Source organism: Pipistrellus hanaki (assembly GCF_964339955.1).
Source record: "Pipistrellus hanaki genome assembly, chromosome: 10".
In the NCBI taxonomy this organism is placed as follows: Eukaryota; Metazoa; Chordata; class Mammalia; order Chiroptera; family Vespertilionidae; genus Pipistrellus; species Pipistrellus hanaki.
In genome coordinates this window covers 55,080,786-55,104,203 of record NC_140512.1, presented here as the reverse complement: position 1 = coordinate 55,104,203, position 23,418 = coordinate 55,080,786, and the positions used below count along the sequence as shown (strand labels likewise).

Here is a 23,418-nt window from a genome sequence, read left to right as displayed (position 1 = left end):
AAGGCCAATCTTTATGAAAATAAAGCAAAGAAAATATTCAGACCATAAAGCAAGAAGAAAAAAAAAAAGAAAGTACATAAGGAAAAGTATACTTTTAGGACCATCTGTGTGATCCAGTATCCATTCATGACATCACAAAAGGAAGGACAGAAGAAGGGAGAAAATAAATAAAGACTATTTTTCTACGTTGAATAAAGATTCTGAGTCTTCAGGTATAAAGGGCCCATAGGGAACAAGCCGGAAGGCAACTACAACAAACAAAAGCATCTGTCTGTACATTACTGAACGATTTTTTATTCCAGAGATAAAATGTAGATATAGAAAGAGTCAAGACTAAGAAGGCTGGTGTTGCATTTCTCACCTGCCAACTAGTTTGCCTTCAGTGTTATTTTTCTGTTGTTGTTAATCCTCACTCAAGGATATTTTTCCATTGATTTTTAGAGAGAGTGGAAGGGAGAGGGAGAGACAGAGAGAAAGAAACATCAGGGTGAGAAAGATACATCAATTGGTTGCCACCTGCACTTCTCTGGCTGGGCTGGAGATTGAGCCTGCAAATGAGGGATGTTCCCTTGACCATAATCGAACCTGTGACTCTTAAGTCCACAGGCTGACGCTCTAACCATTGAGCAACAAACTAGCAATTGCCTTTAGTGTTCTGAGGGGAAATTATTTTGAAGCAGAATGTACCCAACCTCACTGTTTAAGTGGGGCTCAAAATAATAAGAACTCTGAAAGTTTATGACATAAACTCTTTTTGAGAAAATTACTTAAAGAAGTACTCCCAGTAAAATGGAAAATATAAGAAAGAGAAAGTTTTGGATATAAGAAGCAGTAGTGTGCAAAGGAACAAACAATAAAATTTAGAATTGCATCTAAATTAAGGAACTGTGAAGTCTAGTATAAAAGTTAATAAAAGTGTTCTAGCTTGGCTGGTGTGGCTGACTGGTTTGGCTCAGTGGTTGAGTGTCGGACCCATGAATCGGGAGGTCATGGTTGGAGTCCGGTCAGGGCACATGACTGGGTTATGGACTCCATCCCCAGTGGGGGAAGTGCAGGAGGCAGCCAGTCAATGATTCTCTTATCATCATTGATGTTTCTATCCCTCTCCATCTCCCTTTCTCTGAAATCAACAAAAACTTTAAAAAATAAAAGATTTCTAAATATATAGAATAATAATCTATTATAATAAAAGCATAATATGCTAATTAGACTGGGCAGCCGAACGATCTTCCAGACGACCTTCCAGACGACCTTCCAGACGAAGCTGGGGCTGTGAGGGCCGAGGCAAGCTGCCACAGCTGCAAGGGCAGATCCCCTTGCACGTATTTCATGCATCGGGCCTCTAGCATTAATATATATATGTGTATATGTATGTATCTAACATTCTGTAACATTTCAGATGACTTAAACAAAGGGTGGATAGAGAGAAAATAAAACTGCTGAAGATTTTTTAAAGTTTTTGTATGTATGTATATAGTATATAGTATGTGTTTATTAAAATTCAAATAATATGGAATACATAGGATGAAAAGTGAATGTATCTCAAGCATACATTTGTACAAATCAGTAAAAAAAAAAAAAGACATCTCAATAGAAAAATGTATAAAAGGGTTATGCAAGCACTTCCCAAAAGGCACAAGTCAGTTGGACATTAAACTGGAAAGGTGCTCAACCTCATTTGTAATGGGAGAAATGCACATTAAAACCACAATGAGATAGGTCTACAAACCCACAAGAACTGCTAAATTAAAAGTGCAATTCCAATACTAAGCATTTTATAAACAAAAGTTTGGCCTTACCTAGTAAAAGTAAAGATTCCATACATCTGACTCAAAAATTTCATTTTTAGATTTATAGCCAACAAATGTGGGCCCCTGTGTATCTGAAAACATGTTTGAAAAAATGTTTATAGCATTAAGAGCCACTAATTTGAAACAACCCAAGTGTCCCTTCTTACAATATAGACTGGATAAATTGTGGTATATATTTATACAAGGAAATATTATTTGACAATGGAAATTAACAGTGACCTTTACCCCCAGCAACGTGGATGAATCTCAGAGACATAGTTACGAATGAAAGAGTCTGGTATAATACATCTGTGATGAGGAAACAGAGTCAGTTAGGGCCAGTGACTTGCTCAAGGTAACAAAAAGAACCTGGGTTCAAATCTAGACATTTGTGGGAGCCCTTGCTCTCTCTTTCACACCACACTTTCTGTGTCTCAGGATTCCTAAATTGAGAAATTGAGTTCTTGAAGTAAATCACAGCTCATGAGTAAATTTTCTGATTATAGTTTGCCTAATATTACATATAGTCATTATTTACGTAATTATGGTATAATAATCTTATTAATTATACCTGTAAAACCTAATATTTGAGTACTAAGGTACTGAGTTATAAGAGCCCTAGGATTGTTTGTTTTTTGATGAGGAAGAGCAGTATGGGCTGGACTTGGAGGTTTTTCCACCACTAGGCATTGAAGGGTAGGCAGACCGGGTCAAGGTCTAAGGGAAGGACTCAATTTCCCAAGCAGAGACAAACTTAAACCAGCAGGCATGCCAGAGCTCAGGGCGAGGCGAGGTCGTGAAAGGCTCTACATTGCAGGTTGAGGACTCTGAGCAGGACTTTGAGGAACCATTAAAGACTCAGGGCGGATAGTTTGGACTCGAGTGATTCACCCCTTTGTGGTACTATGTTTGCTTTCTGGTTTCTCTAGATCTGTACAATTTTTTTTCAGTTCTCGTTTAAAAGCATACCCTAGGAAGTGAATTATAATTTTAAAAATAAATCAGTAAGGCTTGGTTGGTAATAAATGTTTATATAATAGATGCTTATTAGGTATCCAACATTTCCTAAATATTAATTAACATCATTCTAGTATTTACTCCTAATATGTGAAAGTGGATAAGTCTTTAGTGTAACAGTCAATTATAGTAGTTTCTTACCATCCAGTATATATTTAAGCATATTTGGTTTGACAGCTATGTAAGGGTTTATGTAGACTGGTATAAAAATTATAAGGATAATAGAAATAATGTCAAGTTTTTTTTCCTCCAAAATAATTCCAAAATCATTTTTAGTGAACTGACATAATTTAAACTTCAGAAAGCTTTCAAATATAATTGTAGAAATAGCTTTTCTTAGTGAGGAGCTCTCTCTAAGAACTCTTTTAGATAAATATAAGGATATTTTTTTGTTAACTGACAGAATATCTGGAGTATTTAAATTCTACATTTTGCTGTAACTCTTTGAAAAACAAGTTTTCTTTTTAAGTGAATTATTAAATATTGTGGAAAAATAATAGGTTTTATGTGTGTGTGTTTTTATTTCTACATGACTCATTCACATTTGTGATTACATTTATGTAGTTTTCTAATATTTTCAGTTAAGTTTAATTAGCCTGTGCTTTTTTTCTCCTCTAAGTAAATAAGAAAATTTATCCTTTAAGCTTTTAGATTATTAAACCCCTTCTCTTTCTTTTCTTTTCTTGAAAATTTCAAGCTATCAGCCATTTTCTTGAGTTTATAATGCTATTTTGCCTCCGTTGGGAAAAATCAAAATCTGAAAGTAGTCATATGAAATAGAAATAGAGACCAGCTCCCTGAAATCTTTAGTGTGTGGGAATGTATAAAATAACCCAAGCAAATTAAAAGTACATCCATGCTATAAATCTCCCCTGACCCCCTTTTAAAACTACTAAAAAGATTGTTACCAAGTTTTGTCTGTGCTTTTGATCTGCTGGGCCACCTGTGGAAAACTGTCCTCCTCTCTCCTAGGCCACAGACCTCCACCTGCACGAAGTGGACACCGTTGTGTGGCAGATAATACCAATCTCTATGTATTTGGAGGTTATAACCCAGATTATGATGAGTCAGGAGGGCCAGATAATGAAGACTATCCTCTCTTCAGGGAGCTTTGGCGGTATCACTTTGCTACAGGAGTATGGCACCAGATGGGCACAGATGGGTACATGCCCCGGGAATTGGCATCGATGTCACGTGAGTGCAAGCAGTTCTGAACTTTTGACTTCATGAAATGTCTGAGAGGTCCTGTTCAATGTCACTTGTTCTAATTTATAGTAACACTGTAATATGATTCAACCCTGTTCATGGATAGTTCACACAGGGTATCAATTTAATTTTCATAACATCCCTACTGCAGGTACTGGATATGCTGCCATTGTACAAATGAGGAAGCCGAGGCTTTAGAGAGGCCCTCTGGGTAGTGGCTAAGAATGCAGCTCTGGAGCCAACTGCCTGGGATTGAATGCTAATTTGGCAAGGTTCTTTTTAAAAAAATATATATTTTATTGATTTTTTTACAGAGAGGAAGTGAGAGGGATAGAGAGTTAGATACATCGATGAGAGAGAGACATCAATCAGCTGCTTCCTGCACATCTCCCACTGGGGATGTGCCCACAACCAAGGTACATGCCCTTGACCAGAATCGAACCCGCGACCTTCCAGTCCGCAGGCCGACGCTTTATCCACTGAGCCAAACCAGTTTCGGCTGGCAAGGTTCTTTTTTAGGAAACCTTCAACAAGTGATTTAAACTACTTATCACTTCTGTTTCATTATAACTGTGGAGAAGATAATAGTTTTTACTGTTAAGATTTAATTTAGAGAGATTAAGTAACTTTCCTGGAGTCACACAGGAATTTAAACCTAGCTTTTTGCTGGCTCCAGAGCCCATGCTGTTGACTCTTACACTGTATCTATTGAAAGATTGGTAAAATGCCATTGAAATAATATGGTAGCACTATTTTGGGGTATTTGTCATCAGAGAAGGAAAGAAGGTATGTAAGTTGTGTGTGTGTGTGTGTGTGTGTGTGTGTGTGTGTATGTTGGCAGGAATAGAAGCGATACAGAGAAGAACACCAGAGTTACCAGAAGCAATCATTCCCCTGGCAAAAACAGTGATTCTTTTACCCCTTCATCTGAATCCCACTGGGTCTTTGCTAGGACAAAGATGATACTTCATTTTCCTCTGCTTTGTTATACACTCGAACTGTCTTGAGTGGTAGTGGTGTATTGTAGTTCATATCATTCAATATTGTTATATGATATATTCCATATAGCATGAATTAAATCTCTTTTTTTGCAGAACTTTGTAGTAGTTAGATATCAGTGGGTTGAGCTATCTTCTGAGAGCATTTAAGCAGACATTTTTGAGTTTCTTAGATATTCTGGGTTTGTGTGGGAATACATTTTTAAAAATATATATTTTATTGATTTTTTACAGAGAGGAAGAGAGAGGGATAGAGAGTTAGAAACATCGATGAGAGAGAATCATCGATCAGCTGCCTCTCGCACACCCCCTGCTGGGGATGAGCCTACAACCAAGACACATGCCCTTGACCGGAATCGAACCCGGGACCCTTCAGTCCTCAGGCCGACGCTCTATCCATTGAGCCAAACCGGTTGCGGCTGTGTGGGAATACATTTTAAGTGCCCAGTACATAAATGGAATTTGTGCTTCTCCTTCCCCAGTTGTGCTGCATGGAAACAACCTGTTAGTGTTCGGAGGCACAGGCATCCCGTTTGGCGAGAGCAACGGAAATGATGTCCACGTCTGTAACGTGAAGTATAAGAGATGGGCTCTCCTCAGCTGTCGGGGGAAGAAACCCAGTCGTATATATGGACAGGTACCAATCTATGGCTGGTCATGGCGGATGTATTTGTTTGGATTTTTCTAATTCTGGGAACAAACAATGTCAGAATCTTTATATTACTACCAATTTTTGTTCGTTTGTTTGTTTTTGTTAATCCTCACCCGCAGATATTTTTCCCATTAATTTTTATTATTTTTTTGTGAATATATATATATATATTATATACACAAACACGCATTTATTCTTCCCTATACTTCCCATCGAAATGGGAATTATTAGTTGTAATGAGGCAAATTAAATTAAAACAATATATTTTACAAGAGAATTTAAAAGGTCATGTCTTTTAAATTAAATTTCTACTCTTAATAACATTTTGGGGAAAAGCAAGAACACACTTTCTTCAAAAAGAAGACCTGTGTTTCAATTAAAATAGTTTTTAAAAATTGGGATAAGTCACACAAGTGTACAAATAATACAAGCCCACTTCTGTGACATACTGTAAAAAAAGTGATGTTTTGTTTCAAGTGCAACAATTAAGTTTATAACCCTCTCCAAGTGATTTTTATAAAATGTTTATTCTCCTAAATCCAATGCATTCACAGAGTGTTAACACTTTAAATGTTTATCATTTCCACCAACTGCAGCATTATCTAAGTAAACCAAAATAAGCACTTTATCATAGATATAGTTAATGATTATTAATACTTGTTTAAAAAAGAACCTAAACTTCCCCCAAATTTCAGCACAGGTAGTTTAATTGTAGATTTCAGTTCTAGATTATTTAAAAAAAATAGTGTGTAGAAATGATTCTTCTTACTTAAATGTATTATATCATGTTATCAACTCACCAAATCAAAAGCAATTGCCAACTTGAATAAGTTACAAAGAAATAATAATTCTGGCTTGTACAGAAATGTGCAGTGTTTTCAAAGCTCTGAACAGTTACCTACTAATACAAATCTCCACAGCTTAACTTAGAGTTGGAAGATGAGTTTTCACAGTAATGTAACTTTAACCTCCATTTACATTCATTTTAATATATTACTAAGATGTTGACTATATCACATATTTTTCCCATTAATTTTTAGAGCAAGTGAAAGGGAGGGAGAGAGAGAGAAACATCAATGTGAGAGACACATTGATTGGTTGCCTCCTACACACACCCCGACCAGGGACTAGGGCTGGGGATTACATTTGCAACCCAGGTACATACTCTTGACCAGTAATGGACCCTAAGACCCTTTAGTACACGGGCCAACACTCCAACCACTGAGCCACATGGCCAGTGGCTCAGGGTACTACCAGTTGTTAAAATGGAGAGTAAATTTACTCTAGTTAATATTTGTTTTTTCAGTTCTGATGTGAAATTGTAATTTGTAAATCTGATATCTTGCCTTCTCTCCTTCCCCCCATCTTTATTTCAAATCCAATTTAGGATTATGATGTAGACCTGTATGGAAGTTTCTTAAATATCAGGACCTCACCCCATTCTCCCTCCCACCTCCAACAAGAGATTGGGCACCATATGGTCTAGGTCTTGTCATCTTTAGTGATAGGATTCTTTGAAGAGCTTTTTGACCTAAGTAGCAGAGTATGTGGTCCCTGCACTTGATTAAGATCTGAGCTGAAACACAGATTATGTAGAGATTAGTTTCCAGTTAGGTTTCAGTGCTTCAAACCTAGGTTTGAAAAGTTATGTCCAAAAAGTTAGGATGCAACTCGCCATATATCAGAGACTCTTTGAGAATAATGACTAAACTTAAAATAATCTTTGTTTCTTACTTGACTGGCTGGCATCAGTACTGATAAATACCTTCTGAATATGTGTAGAGTCATAACCCTATATTTCACAACAGGAGGAATTTAAATTCTTAAGAAGTGGCCAATAAAAATAGCCATTCTTACTTTGAAGAAGAAAGTCTGGTGGAAAACATCAAGTTTTGGGACTATCAACTCTAAATCTTTCCTAAGGAATTCTGGTGGCTTATTTTCATTACTGCTTCTGCTTGAGGGCATTTTTCTTCAAATTGCTTAGGAAGAGAAACAGTTTTCTTTTTCTTTTTTAAATATATTTTTTATTGATTTCAGAGAGGAAAGGAGAGGGAGAGATAGAAACATCAAAGATGAGAGAGAATCATTGATCCGCTGCCTCCTTCGTGCCCCAGATTGGGGATTGAATCTGCAACCCAGGCATGTGCCCTGACTGGGAATTGAACTGTGACCTGGTTCATAGGCTGACACCTAACCACTGAGCCATGCTGGCTAGGTGAGAAGCAGTTTTCAGTGAAAATGTTCACATCCATGATCTATAAATTCTTTGGTTGGCTAGAAGCCCTTATGAACATCTGACCCCCTTGGCTATCTAGGTGGAACTGGCTTTCCAGTTGAGTAAACTTTACCTTCTAAAAATAATCTCAGTGCCCTGGCCAGTGTGGCTCAGTTGGCTCGTGTGGCTTAGTATAGCTCCCATGCACTGAAAGGTTGCCTGTTTGATTCCCACGATGCCTGCGTTTCGGGCTCCATGGTGGGAGGCAGCTGATCAATGTCTTGCTCTCTCATCAATGTTTCTCCCTTTTTTACCCATAACTTCTCACTCCCCGCCCCCCTCTCTCAAAATAAAAATAAAAATAATCTCTGAGTTCTCTAAAATCTTTAGTTCATTAGGTGTCTTGTGTTTTAGAAGGTTAAAAAATACAAGAGACCTGGCTGGTGTGGCTCAGTGATTCAATGTCAGACTATGAACCAGGAGGTCACGGTTTGGTTCCCGGTCAGAGCGCATGCCCAGATTTCGGGCTCAATCCCTAGTAAGGGGCGTGCAGGAGGCAGCCAGTCCATGATTCTCTCTCTCATCATTGATGTTTCTATCTCTCTCTTCTTCTCCCTTCCTCTCTCTGAAATCAGTAAAAATATTTTTAAAAAATACAAGAGAATTTCATAAAACCTGATTTGGGGGTATTTAATAAGTTCATATTCTTTAATCAAGTGCTAACGAGTCAGTCTTTTCCCCTTTCCTTGTTTTCCAGGCCATGGCCATCATCAATGGCTCCCTTTATGTCTTCGGAGGGACAACTGGCTATATTTACAGCACAGACCTGCACAAATTAGATCTTAATACCAGAGAGTGGACACAACTAAAACCAAACAACCTATCCTGTGATCTACCAGAAGAGAGGTAAGGTTCTAAGATTAAAGCACATTTATTCTTTCTTCCTAAGATTTGTCTTTTTTCCACATATTGGTAATATGGTTTGAAAAAATCCTTTGGCCTGGTTAAAATAGCTACCTGGTTGTTACATCCCAGCTCATCATTAAAGAAGTGTCTCCTGGTAAGGGAGTGGTATTTCCCTCTGAACTCTGGAATTTTTTCCCATGTTATTTTCTCTTATACTTCACTTTTTCTGCATTAGGAAGATAGTAATACTTTGAAGAAGGCACCAATGGTAGCATTGTAATTACATTTTATATCACAGGCAAAACAATTACTTTCTAGTTATTTTTTCATTTTCCATCTTACTTTGCATATTTTGATTCTTTGGCTCATTTGCTCACAGCTGTATCGCCAGAATAGGACTTAGTGCCATACCTATAGAGGTACTCAATGAAAATCGATTGGGTGAGTGATAGGAGGAAGAGAGGTATGGAGGGAGAGAAGAAGAGAGAGAGAGAGAAGGGGTGGAGGGTTGTTCAAGTTATCTGTTAAACAGACAGCACATGATTCACTCTGGCTGCCTTCTAGAAGACCCTAGATCTTTCACTTTTATTTCCTAATAGTGGTTGCTGCTTCTTAGAGTTAAACTCATTGCAAAACTTAGAATGATCCTTTGCCCTCTAGTTTAAAATCAGAGGTATAGTAAATAATTTTTTAATTATTTTGTTTAAACTAATCTAAATTCTCTTTGCAATCTTTAAGCAAAATGGTATACAGATGCTAAGAAAGACTTTATTTTAGTACAGCAGTGGGCTAACTTGCAGACCTTACCATGAGAGGACTTGGGAAGTGGAATGTTACTAGAATAATTTTGATGTAATTTATTTTATCAGCATTTATTTCCTTCATGGAAAGGAGGAAATAGATGAAGTTTTCAAAGCATTTAAAAATGGTTGCCTTCTTGAATTATTTTATGGTCATATTATAAATTATTTCAGCTGGTAGCTAGGCTGCTTAGATAAAAGTTATAGGCATTTCACATTCTATTCACAGTTCTCTATAGCATAATTTTCCTGGTATCCTGTATCTGTTAAATAAGTATTTTAGTTTAAAAGCCCATGGTCTAGAGTTTCTAATTAAATGTAGGCAGATCACTTTTTAAATCTCTATAATGGCTTCCTTCCTTATGTAAAGTTATCGCAAAAAGATTATAGGAAATACAAATAAGCAAAGTGAAGAAAATAAAAAAAAACAAAATCTAAACTCAGAGATAACCAAGGTTAATATTTTGGTTGTAACCTTATAATAATTTCCTTGCATATTTATATATCTATAATTTATTTATTTTGAGAGTACATTTATTAAAACTGGGGACACAGGGCTTGGGGCACAAGAAGCAGCAGGAGAGAGCCTAGGCAGTGCTCTTCTTTGGCTCTCCAGAAATGATAGAGGAAAGAATTGGGCCATGGCAGGGCTGCTGTTAGTTCCCTGAAAAGTCAGAGAAAAGGCAGTCTTGGAGACAGGTTCAGGGTTAGCCTGAGCTGCTCATTGCTCCCTGGTTGCAAGACTCGTGAGGACCCTTAGAATTTAGGAGAGAAAAGTAAAGATGCATTCAACGAACACTGCCTAGCCCTTCCAGCCCTCCCTTATTGCACACTCACACAAAGCCATTGGAAGTTTCATCAGAGCGGCACATTGTTAAGGTGCCAGGAAAAAGAAGAAAGGAAGGCATGGGTATGCTCCAAAGAGAGCCTGCAATTATCTATACATTTTTAATGGAATTATAGCCCATCTGCTCTTATATAACTCTTTTTTTCCCTTCAGTTAGTGACACAAAAACAACTTCTCAATATATTAATTATTCTCTATGCCACCATTCTTGCTGGTTGCATACTAATCTATTTTATGTATATATATTCCATAATTTATTTAACCAATTCACATTATTAAACACTTAGGTTCTTTCTTTCTTTCTTTCTTTCTTTCTTTCTTTCTTTCTTTCTTTCTTTCTTTCAAGAAACAACTCTTTATTCAGTTTATATATTTTACTGATTTTTTACAGAGAGGAAGGGAGAGAGATAGAGAGCCAGAAATGTCGATGAGAGAGAAACATCGACCAGCTGCCTCCTGCACAACCCCTACCGGGGATGTGCCCGTAACCAATGTACATGCCCCTGACCGGAATTGAACCTGAGACCCTTCAGTCCACAGACCGACGCTCTGCCACTGAGCCAAACCGGTTTAGGCCACTTAGGTTATTTCTAATAATTTATTATTATAAATAATAATCCAGTAAGAAGCCTAGTGGCTAAATCTTAGGTAGATCATTTTTCACTTAATTATAAACGTATTTTATTGTGTATTTCAGATACAGACATGAAATTGCACATGATGGACAGAGGATTTACATCTTGGGAGGTGGTACTTCCTGGACAGCTTATTCCTTAAACAAGGTATATATTTTTAAAAGAGAGAGAGAGAGAAAAGGGAGAAGTATAGAGGGAGGAATGTGCTATGCTGAGCAAGATACTTCTGTTACTGTAATACCTTAGTTTTGAAAAGGTTCTTCATTAATATCTATTTTTCGTTGCATGCTCTTTATCATGTAAGGTTGAGCTCTGTGCCCCTAATATGCTCTCTATTTGACAGCTGCATTATCACACATTGAATACGCTCCGTGAAAATTATCCTCTCATGCTGGATGAGGAAAATGACTAAAAGGAAGATATAGTAGCTTGAATGGAGCAACTAATTGGAATTGGAACCAGCATTCTCAGAATGTCACATCCTTATCATCATCAGGGCTCTCTATCTAAAAAGAACAGGAATTGCAGGGCTGTGCATCACTGTCTTGAGAAAGCTGAGCTCTGAAGGACTCTCAGTCCTTCCATCCTGTGGCATTTCTAAACGCACGTCTGCAGAGGACATCTAGAGTAGGAGGCAGAGATCCTGGTCTGCTTTGGAACCTTTATAGTCTTTTTTTTCTGTTATAAAATCATACATACTCAATGTAGAAAATGTGGAAGTTGCAAAATTCTAATTTTTTTCTTCATTTTCTGTTTTTAAATATTGAGATAATCTATGTGCTTAATTTTTAACTGTTAATGCTTTGTCTTAGAATTAACAACAAATCAGATAAAAACAGGAAAAGAAAAATTTTCAAAAAAGAATATATGTTTGTACAGGCTGTTGTTTAAAATCCAGTTTTCAGGCTAGCTAAAATGATGTTTGTGTATCTTCTTTTTCTCTCTCTCCAAGATCCATGCATACAACCTTGAAACAAATGCATGGGAGGAAATTGCAACAAAACCCCATGAAAAAATAGGTAAATTTATAATATTGGCTCATTTATTTTTAACAAATGTATTTTATACTTTTACTTGTTTTGGAAGGGAAAACTTAATTTTATTGAGTTACATGACAAGTAAAATATCTGTTGAACCGTTATTAGAAATTACTTGTATTCCTTAACCCAAGTCTTCCTCTTCTTCAGCAGTTGAGCAGAGACTTTTAAAGGGAATTGCTGGTTTCTTTATTTTATTTTTATTTTATTTTATTTTTTAAATAAATCTTTATTCGTATTATTACAAATGTTCCTCATTTTCCCCCCCTCCATTGCTCCCCTCCACCAGGTTCCTACCCCACCCTCTGCCCTTTTCCCGCCCCCATTGTCCTCATCCATAGGTGCACAGTTTATGCTCAGTCTCTTCCTCCACCCCACTCCCCTTTTCCCTGAGAATTGTCAGTTCACTCCCCTTCCATACCTCTGATTCTATTATATTCACCAGTTAATATTGTTAATATTGGTTTTTAGATTCACTTGTTGATAGTTACGTATTTGTTGTTCATAATTTTTATCTTTATTTTCTTCCTCCTCCTATAGAACCCCCTTCAGCAATTCATATAATTCTGGTTTGGCGGTGATGAACTCCTTTAGCTTTTTTTTATTAGTGAAGCTCTTTATCTGCCTTTGATTCTGAGTGATAGCTTTGCTGAATAGATTATTTTTGGCTGTAGGTTCTTGCTATTCATCACCTTGAATATTTCTTGCCATTCCTGTCTGGCCTGCATGGTTTCTGTTGAGAAATCAGCTGACAATCGTATGGGTGCTCCTTTATAGGTAACTACTTGCTTTTCTCTTGCTGCTTTTAATATTCTCTCTTTGTCTTTTACTCTTGGAATTTTAATTATGATGTGTCTTGGTGTGGTCCTCTTTGGATTCCTTTTGTTTGGAGTTCTGTGCACTTCCTGGACTTGTAAGTCTAATTCTTTCACCAGGTGGGGGAAGTTTTCTGTCACTATTTCTTTCAGTATGTTTTCGGTATCTTGCTCTCTCTCTTCTGGGACCCCCATAATTCTGATGTTGGTTCGCTTGAAGTTGTCCCAGAGGTTTCTTACTTTCTGGATTCTCTTGTCTTCTTGCTTCTGCGGAGGAGTATCTTCTGGCTCTTTATGTTCCAAATCTTTGACTTGATTCTTGCAATCTTCCATTCTGTTTTTAGGACTCTGTATAATATTTTTTATTTCAGACAATGTATTCTTTATTTCTTGTTGATCCCGTATTATTTCTAGTTGATCCCTTATTATTTCTAGTTGATCCCTTTTCATATCCTCATAGGTCTCGTTTATTTTATCGGCCTTTTCTAGGAAATTCTTGAAAAACCTTATAAGCGTGGTTTTTGAATTCTATATCCAGTCGCTTTTTGTCCTCCATTTCTTTCGTTTGTGATCTGTTTCCTTTTCTCAGCATTTTCACAGCTTCCCTGAGTTGGTAGCCTTAAAAGTCTCTGTGTTCAGCTTGGATGGGGCAGAGTTTCAGGGTGGAGCCTACAGCCTTGGCTTCTGTCAGCCCCGCCCTATGAGGCTTCTGAGTCTCAGTGCTCCTCAGTGTGCTTCCGTACTCGCTGCAAGCACCTCTGAGAGTGAGGCGCCCTCGAGTTTCGCCCACTACCAAACAGTCTACACTCTCCCCCAATGAGCCCAGAACTGGGGTTCAGTTCAGTGGGAAGTGGGGTTCAGAGCAATCTGGAGTTTTTGTCTCCTTCCTGCCAGGGCAGTCCAGCGGCACAGTCAACCATCCGTTCTCTGCGCGTTCTCTGCATACAATGTGCATACCTCTGGGACTTCCTTTCGCTGCTCCCCTGAGTTTCTGCCTTACAGCCCAGGCTCCCTCCATGTGAGCCTGGGTCTCCAGGGTCTGGCCTAGAACTGGGGTTCAGTGCAGTCGGAACTGGGGTTCAGCACAGTCCGGAGCTTTTATCTCCTTCCCGTTAGAGAACGCCAGCCAGGCACTCAGCCACCCCCTCCTCTCCGGCTCCGTCCTCTCCGCACACGCAACGGGTCTCCATACCTTAGGCTTTTACAGCTCCTCTGATTTTCCTTCTGGTTTTCTCTTTCCTTCTCGTTGTAGAATTTCCAGTCAGTTGACTTTCCTGTAGTTCTGGGTAATGTCCATTTTGTATTTTAGTTGTATTTTATTGAAATTGTTGTGTGAGGCTGCAGTTAGGTGTTTACCTATGCTGCCATCTTGGTTTCTCTCCGGGAATTGCTGATTTCAATGGAAGTGAGAAATCATGGGTGGGATAAGAAATAGGTACTTAAATCAAGATCTATCTACCTGTTTGAAAGTAAAAGGGCTTGGGAAACCCACTAGTAACCCTGACGTTGGCCACCCCAGTTTGTCTTCCTGGCACCTTGAACCACCTTGAACTTGTACCACTCTGATGAGACTTCTAATGGCTTTGTTTGTGTGCAATAAGGGAAGACTGGAAGTGCTAAGCAATGTTGATATAATGCAGCAAAGGGATTGTTTTAAGTGAGTTGCTCATAGTATGTCCATCACTGTGTCATATCAATGCTATTTCTATGAATAATGGAATTTCTGTGTTTATGTGTCTGGTAGGTTTCCCTGCAGCCCGAAGATGCCACAGTTGTGTTCAAATAAAAAATGGTAAGGATTCTAAATAACTTTCTGGTTCCATTTTTGTAATTGCATATACTGAGAATGCCTTATTTCCTAATGATATCTCCTTAAAAGACACATAACTTTGGGAACAGTCTGTTTCTTGTAATTTCAACTTAAAAGGAAATTCATAAAGTTATGCTTCTCTCAGCAGTTTTTATAAAGTAAGCTCGTATGTTTGGGTTCCTCCAGTTATCAGAGAACTCAGAACTTGGTGATAAATAAGCTTTTATTGTACCACCTGATTTTCAGCACCCCACCTGAGCAAATGTCAGTGGTTATGGTGGGGAATACTAATAATCTTGACATACAATAGAGACCTCAGTGAACATTGTATTAAAATTGTAATAACTCCTTCTGGAGTATTATATCGTAAAGTTTATTTTGTTCTCTAACTGATGCCAAACAGAACTGTTAGCTTATTGCTGGGCCATCTTACAACAAAGGCATTGTGTGGCTTCAGAGAGCAGCTGCAGCTACTTTATCTAAGTGTGATAAATGACTCCTCTTTGGATAACCTTTCTGTCTTTTAATTTACAGCTTGTTTTATAGTTTGATGTAGCACCTTAAATGTGTTTCTGGGAGGAAGTTGTATATAACTGAGTTTGATAGCCTGTATCCTTTCAGCAGCTTACTTTGGATTTTCCTGGGATTATGCTGCTGTCTCTAGTACAGATTCCTTTTATTATGCTTCTGCTTTTTGGATAAGATTTATAGATAGTGGCATTGTTCAACTTTGCCTCTCTAAGAATGGAACTGTACTTTTCTTGAATCCTAGTCAAAATGGTTTCCTGTGTATTTTATTGTTTGTTTAAGTACTGGCTTAATCTTAATCAAGACTTGAAATAAGACAGCTATTTTTTTTTATTCTTTGAGACCAGGCACTTTACAAATGAAATTCAGCCTTAGTTCTGGACATTTAATTTGAAGGCTCACATAGCCTTTATTACAAGTTGTCTAATTAGTTATAACTAACAGAATTTATGAAGCTAAAAACAAAACAACAACAAAGAAAAACTTTGAATTTGGGAAGGTTTTCCCCCTCTGACATAAATAGCCATACACATCAAATGGGTCTTCAGATTGTCCTCTTTGGGCTGAAGAGAACTTGGAAGAGCCTCTTTTGTGCCCCCAAACAGAACAGCCCAACAAATGTTTCTCCTCAGGTTAAATGTCTGCATAGAGAACATTTGTCTCTGCGTGCACATAAGTGTCGATCCTTTCCAGGACGTTATTTAAAAGAATAATTTACAAACTGGTGGTCTACAGATGTGTTTTATTTGGCTTATGTGTGTATTAAATTTTTTTTAAATTACTAACACTTAAAATGAAAATGCTTCACTTTTAAAGAAATCCAGATTTTTGTTTTTCTTTCCTGGGAACCCAGTGTGTGATACCAGATTTATTGCATGATTACATGAGGTGTCCAGTAGAGGAATGTAGTTCCTCTAGCTGAGAAGCTTTGCTCTTTTATTTATTTACTTTTAAAGTATAGTTTATGCCCTAGCTGGTTTGGCTCAGTGGATAGAAAGGCCCCAGATTCAGTTCCAGTCAAGGGCACGTGCCCAGGTTGTGGGCTCGATCCCCAGTGGGGGACTTGCAGCTGATCGATGAGTCTCTCTCATCATGGATGTTTCTCTCTCCCTCTTCCTTCCTCTCTGAAATCAATAAAAATATATTTTAAAAGAATAGTTTATAGATTTTTAGAGAGCTAGGAAGGGAGAGGGAGAGAGAAAAAAACATCGATATGACTATCAATTGGCTGCCTCCTACATGACCCATTGGGGATTGAGTCTGCAGCCTGGGCATGCACCCTTAACAAAGAATCGAACCGGCAACTTCCTGGTGCATGGGCTAATGCCCACCAACTGAACCACACCATCCAAGGCTAGCTTTCTTTAGGGCAAATCTCCTGACCGTAAGTCTGGCATGGTATTGATCACCTGGAGCCCCATTGCCATCTCCCCTATAGAGCATGTGCACTTCTGCTTGTGCCCTGAACCTTGTGTGTGTTTGTTTTCCCTGGACCTTTTTACTTCTTTCTGTGCCTGGCACCTATAGGTGTCAGAACCTAGACACGAAGCCTGCTTAGAGGCTTGCTCCTTTGTCCTAGCAAAGATCCTAGCATAGTGTCCATCGAGGGACAAGCCGGCAGCAGGAGAGGCCCACCCAGCTGAAGTCCTCTGTGGTTTGGGGAAATCTGCTGAACCGGTCCCAGATCAGCTAGCCCTGAGCTAGAGCTGTGGTTCATTTTCTTTGTGTGACCTCGGCTTTCTCTTGTTGTTTGACAGATGTGTTTATTTGTGGGGGCTACAATGGAGAAGTGATCCTGGGAGATATCTGGAAATTGAATCTGCAGACTTTTCAATGGGTAAAGCTTCCAGCTACCATGCCAGAGCCCGTGTATTTTCACTGTGCAGCTGTGACACCAGTAAGTTTTTATTTTCATATCTCCCTTACATAGTTGCAGTTAAAGAAATCTTTTTAGGAATATTAGCAAGAAAAAAAGATCCTGACATTAGTAGATTCTGGATTAAGGATGTGTTTTTAAAACGTTCTCCCAAAGCCAGCTCTTCTTCTGAGCAGCGGGGAGAAAACACATCATATACAAGTGTAAGAGAGCAGCATAAATGTAAAAGAAGTGCTACATGCAGCATTCAGGCCCTGATAGTGTTATCAAAGGGGTTTCCCGGGAGGGCAGAATAGATTTACCCCACGATGCTAGGTTATTGAGAATTCTACTAGGTTTTTTTAATGCAAAGACCTTGATTTTCATCTATTTATGTCCATTATTGGGCACATTGGATAGTAACCTTAATGTTTGTTGAAGTTAAAAAAATGTATAGTTTTCCCCTTATGATCTCATTCATTATTTAAACCAGTCGTGATCGCTGCACTATATTGGAATCAGTGAGAAATTTTTTGTTTCACCTCATCTCAATTCAGCCTATGTTGAATTTTTTTCTTCAGTCTTAGTATCTGTTTCTCTCCCGTTTGAATTTATCCTCTTTGACTGCCATTTGCTCATAGGCTGGTTGCATGTACATTCATGGAGGAGTGGTGAACATCCACGAAAACAAACGGACTGGCTCGTTGTTTAAGATCTGGCTGGTGGTGCCTAACTTGCTGGAACTGGCATGGGAGAGGCTGCTCGCAGCCTTCCCTAACCTAGCCAACCTCTCCCGAACACAGCTTCTGCACCTCGGACTCACACAGGGACTCATCGAGCGCTTGAAATGAGGATTTCTGGACTGTTCATTGATACTGGAAATGTTAATTTAAAGAGACTCCTTTATTTATGGGCAGTGTAGAATGTGCTACAAAGAGGATTGGTTACCCTGATCAAGGCCTTATTCAGAAAATACATCAGATGCCTTTCTGTACATTGGTTTTGGTTTTAAGTTTATGGAACCTCAGTTTCCCTTGTGTTTCTTTCTTTGCTTCTCTCCCTCCCACCCCAATACGTACACACACATACTCACATTCTCCCTCTTCCTTGATGGCATTGAGGGAAAGTCTGAAAGTACCTTAATAATGTTATGAATCAAGATAAGATAAATAATTTTTAAAGAAAATTTGAACACATGACCATGTCAGCTAATGCTCTATAAATTAAATCATAAATGAAAAGAAAAATAAAATTTAAACATTTTAAATCCTGCAACAAGACATTTGGAGGATAGAACAAGAAGGCTAATCTTGAGAGTCTTGCAGATTGTGTGTAAAGCTAGATGTTTAACTTACTTATTTCAAAGATACATCTGAATAGCTGGTTCTAAAGGCCACAGTGGTTGACATCTTGCTATAGAGATATCCAAACCTAAATTTTGACTTTGGAGGAAATTTAAGCAGGTCAGCAACTCTTAATTAGTGATTTCTTTTTTCATCCTTATGGTGCCAGCAGTAGTTAGAGGTGACTTGTCAAAGGACTTCCGTGTGTCATAGCTGTGCTGTTTGTCTTAGAAACTGGGACACCAAGAATGTTTCAAATCAAGAATCGATGGTGGTCCAAGTTCTTCGTTTGAGCAGTTTTGAAATTCTCCTATGCTTATTAATTCTTCAAGTATCACTTTGTCTTCTTCATGGGGCGTTGTAGATCCTAAATAAGTGGCACAAATGCTGTGGGACATGACTGTAAGCTCATGAGAGGCGGAGAAGGGCAGGGCTGGGAGGGCACTGCCCTGAGCTGTGAGCTTCCACTGTCACGGGGCCATTTCCTTTCAGAACTTGCTTCTTCTCCAACTCTGGCCCGTCACCTGCCATTTTCTTAGATGACAGGTTTACCTTGATTTTTCTCTTAGCTTATCGCCTCCTTCTCTGTCTGCTTTAATGTGCATAGTGCTGTGAGTACTTGTCTAGTAAATGGATAAAAGGTCCTGGGGGAGGGGGCAGGGGGAAGCCACAGGTCATCTTTCCTGAAGAACTGAGCATCATTTTAAAAACTAACATGAGAAGCCCTGGCTGGTTTCTCAGTGTTTAGAGCATCATCCTGGGACCTAAAGGTCTCGGGTTCAATTCCTTGTCAAGGGCACATGCCTCAGTTGCAGATTCAATCTCAGGCCCTGGTTAGGGCATGTACAGGAGGCAACCAATGGATGTCTCTCTCACACATAGATTTTTTTTTCTCTCTCCCCCCCTCCCACTCTCTCTAAACAAACAAACAGACAAACAAACAAAAAACTAGCATGAGGAAGGGATGAAACTGAGGATCATTCACTTTTTGGTGCAAAATTTTAGTTCTGGTTTATTTTGTGTTGTTTTTAACTCTAGGAAAGAAATGACTTAACTTTTCACATGCTCTGCCATCATGCTGCTCGAGTAGTTCAGCATTTGGAAGGCCTTGGGCGTGTGAAAGGTGCTGACGGCACACAGTGCTGGTCATCCCACTGGTCGCCTCACCACAGGAGACTCGGATGGGAGTTTAGGACACATTTTCCTTTAAGTGCCTCTTTTTCACTTAGCTTTTAAAGTTATTCTTTTTACTTCATCCCAGAAGGGATATTTTTAGCTCATGTGTGGATTTAAAAATCATCTTTGAGTTATGCCTAAAAGTTACCACCTAGAGTTCAGTGCTGGGGAAGAGAAAATTGTGGCCTCTAGACTTGAACTCCTAACGTGCGGGCCTTATTATATTGTACCATCCCATCCATGTTGGGTTGAGTTTATGGAGCCTGTGTTTGGCAAGGTCTTGCAATAACCATTCATCTCTGAGTTTGGGTCCTTTTGCAGGGAGGGAGGGGTGTGGAGAAAGGCGGGAAAAGGAGCAGGTCCTCTAGAGGCCCCGCCCTCACTTTGCCATGACCAGGCTGTTTGGCACTAACTTTCCAGCCACCGCCAGGCTTGTTGCAACGAGGAGCTCTCTCCTGAGCAGGTCAGAGTGAGCAGCCCCATGAATTCAAAACAAAGCTTTGCTGCATGACTCTAGTGTAGTCTCTGGATCATTGGGGGAAATACGTCAAGAATTAAACAAGTCTTGCAGTCGAGGGTGGTGGAAGGATTTGTCATGGATTTACATGGGGACCAAAGACGGAGAGCTCAGCCTCTGTGCTTCTCCTTCATGGTTCTTGGGATATAAGTAGGTCTCTAGTTCTGCACAGAGAGCTAGAGAGAAAGTCTGGTTCAGTCCGCACTTGCTAGCATTCTTTTTGTAAAGCCGCCTCAGGGCGGTCGTCTTTGAGGTAGACTTTGGAGGCCTGACATATAAGACCTGTGTGACATTTTCATAAAAGTACATATGTCTGGTCCAAAATGTCTTCTTTTAATATAACTAGTGAAGATGATGTAGTATGATCAACTCTAAGTGCTGTAAACTTCACTTTATGCACATGTTCTGGATGCCAAATGGGACTGTGTCTATGATGACTTAAATGTAGATGACAATTTTATATAAAGGCTCACCAGGCATTTTGGTATATCTGTAACCAGCTTTTAAAGTTATTCTTGAACTTTTAACTCTGAATTCCTGACACTGTTACTTGATTTAGGAAAGTTTATGCCTGCTGCTTCTCCACCTCTTTGAGGTATTCCCTGCCATCTTTCTGCAGTCCTGAAAATTTAAGTGCAATATAAAGAAACACATATGGCTATGTACAGATTATATATGGGATATGACTATAAGGCAGGTAGCCAACACTTTTGGGGAAGCCAGCTCATCACTTTAGATGAAACTATAACCAGAATTTGAGTTGGAGTCGGCTGGCTTAAGCCAACTCTTGGTTGAGCTGGATTTTCAAGTCAGTGTTTTGTTACTCCAGTCCTTAGATTTGTTTGAGTTGAGACTTCCCCCAGTCATCTTTGTACTATTTCGTGTTTGCATATCTGCCTACATTTCTTTGCCCAGGAACAAGGAAGTCTATCTGTGAGAGTTTCCTAAGTGGAGAATTAAAACCTAATATTTAATACTACCAGTTCTCCCATGTACATACGAATTTATCTGTGAATGTCAGACTTTAAGTAAAGAAAATCATGCTTTCTTAATTTAATAGAGTGTTTTCCACATCCTGGAGAAATCTATAAAACAATATAGACTAGATTGAAATGTTAGCTATTCTTCAGGGCCACACTGAAACCGTTTCCACCGGCAGAATCTTCTTTCAGGGCCCTAGTGACATGATGTGAAACTTCGCTCTGAACTATTCATGTCTGTCACATAGCTAGATTTAGGTGTATAATAAGCGTTAACATTTCTAAGCAATGGTATGTTAACAGTGACCTTCGGTTACCCAGAATAGCAAGAGTAAAGCACAGATCATTGAAATCCATAGATAATCAGTGTTTCAACTTTTCTGTCACACTTGATTCATATAGTTTTTCCTTCCTAACCCTTCCCCCAGAAGCACCTTCTCTTCAATGGGTGGAGCTGTGAGTGGTTAGAAATGGAAAAGGAGGAATCCTGGTAAGGGTTGGGAACCAGTAGACACATGAGCAGCCTGGTTAGCTTGGGCAGTCTGCTGACATTAGGACCCACCGGTGGTAATCCTGAGTTCAGCTTTGGCATAGTTTCCTGCCCTGAGTTCTAGACCATCTGCCATCTAACCATCAAAGAACTCTCAGCACCCGTGGGAAGACGACGCAGTGTGTGAGGAGAAAACCCATCATGTCAACACATGTCTTTAGCTTGACATATACTTGCTTTCCCACTATTCATGCAGGAGCCTTATTTTTTCCTGTCCAGCCATAGTGCTTGGCCTGCAGGAAAGGTTGAATTATCTTCGGAGTCTGTGTTGTCTTACTCCTGTAAAACCCCTCTGTCTTTAGGTGGTCTTACAGACATCTAGAAAGAGTAAAGGTTATTGAACTGTCTACCTGACAGCACTCTGATGTAACACAAAAAGCCATTTTCCTTATTCTTCATTGTTCTGGCCTTGAGCTTCAAGATGGGTGAGGATTTATGGTCTCGTGACCATAAGCTTCAAAAACTGTCACTGTTCGCTTCAGTGGCTTTGGTTCCCAAAATGCCTGAGGACTCCCGGAGCAGAGTGGAGCGTTGGCCAGGCCCGAGGCAGACGCAGTCGGGGTCTGTAACCTCTGCGCTCCGTTCATCGCCACCAGATCGTGCCCAGCAGTGGGTTTCCTTCGGAGGCTGTTAGATTGGGGGAAAGCAACCACCTGTCCAGTCTGACGTTATGAAAAGAAGTTCTGAATTATGCTTCAAAAGCGGTGCCATCTTTTTAGTGTAATTTTCATGTTTTTAATTTCTCCCCCCACTTTTTAGAAGTTTCTTAAGGGCCCTGCTTAGTGGACAGGGTGAGTCCAAGGCAGTTTCACCAAGCTCAGTAGTTGCTGTTGTACTAGTTGCACAATTAGAATACAAAGGAGGCATCAGGAGCACACTGACCTTCTCTGGAGCCCCTTCCTGGCACGGAGTCTGAGCAGGGGCAGCGCCAGGCGTCTCCTAGACAGGCACCTGCCAAGGAGCATTTTCTGGAAGATCCTAGGCAAGAGAGGGAAACCTCTCCCGCACGCAGCCTCTGAGCGTGAGCCTGGACGTGGCTCTCATACAGGGTATGCTCAGGCCACACGCGATGCTTGCCTTATTATAAAGCTGTTGCCACAGTCCTGTTAAATAGAGTGGAAGTCCTTTTGCAGTCTGGTGTGCATGCCGTATGATCAGGACAGCTTTCCCACCTTACCTGGTTTCCTACAAACAAGTAGGAAATATAGTGAATTTACCCTAAAATGTCCAATCTGTATTTATGTACCTTGTCAGTGTTTTGCTGTTGATTTTCTAAAAACAACATGATCAATAAATCATCCGAATCTATTTGGTTTAAGACTATCTTGATTGTCTGATGGTAATTTGTGGGTATGTGAGCTCACCTGTGTGACCTAAGCATCAATCTCACCCACCCCACCCCCTAATTTATCACCCCTCCAGGGTCCACTTTTCTGTGTAATTTCTGTGGGTCATCCACCTTCCACCCCCGCTCACTGTGGGCTCCTTCTCTCTGCTTGCCACATGGAACTCCTGGGCAAAGAGTTACCTCCACAGAACACGAGTCCCTTCGGGACATCAGCAAGGGTGTGACTGTGGGGCAGGCCCCACTCCCTTTTACTGCCCCACCCATGTGCTCCACAAACTACCACTAGACAAGTCTGTATGGATGTATGAACTCTTTTCTGAATGGTTGGAAGAGCCACAGAGAGTTGAAAGGGAAGACTGTGAACTCAGAGTCATGACTGTCTTTATGATT

The 23,418-nt window shown here is 39.6% G+C and overlaps 1 protein-coding gene across 2 annotated transcripts in view; it reads left to right on the top strand.

The window, feature by feature from the left end:
• Window positions 1–22,988, top strand: part of KLHDC10 (kelch domain containing 10) — a 42,903-nt gene extending 19,915 nt beyond the window's left edge. For both annotated transcript variants that reach the window (XM_084897654.1, XM_084897653.1), the window contains 8 exons: window positions 3,780–4,001; window positions 5,494–5,648; window positions 8,639–8,787; window positions 11,132–11,216; window positions 12,022–12,088; window positions 14,666–14,713; window positions 17,017–17,156; window positions 17,756–22,988. In XM_084897654.1, coding sequence (XP_084753780.1) covers window positions 3,780–4,001; window positions 5,494–5,648; window positions 8,639–8,787; window positions 11,132–11,216; window positions 12,022–12,088; window positions 14,666–14,713; window positions 17,017–17,156; window positions 17,756–17,965 — 1,076 coding nt within the window. In that variant the 3' untranslated portion in view covers window positions 17,966–22,988. The remainder of the gene's footprint in view (window positions 1–3,779; window positions 4,002–5,493; window positions 5,649–8,638; window positions 8,788–11,131; window positions 11,217–12,021; window positions 12,089–14,665; window positions 14,714–17,016; window positions 17,157–17,755) is intronic.
• Window positions 22,989–23,418: the final 430 nt, after the last annotated feature.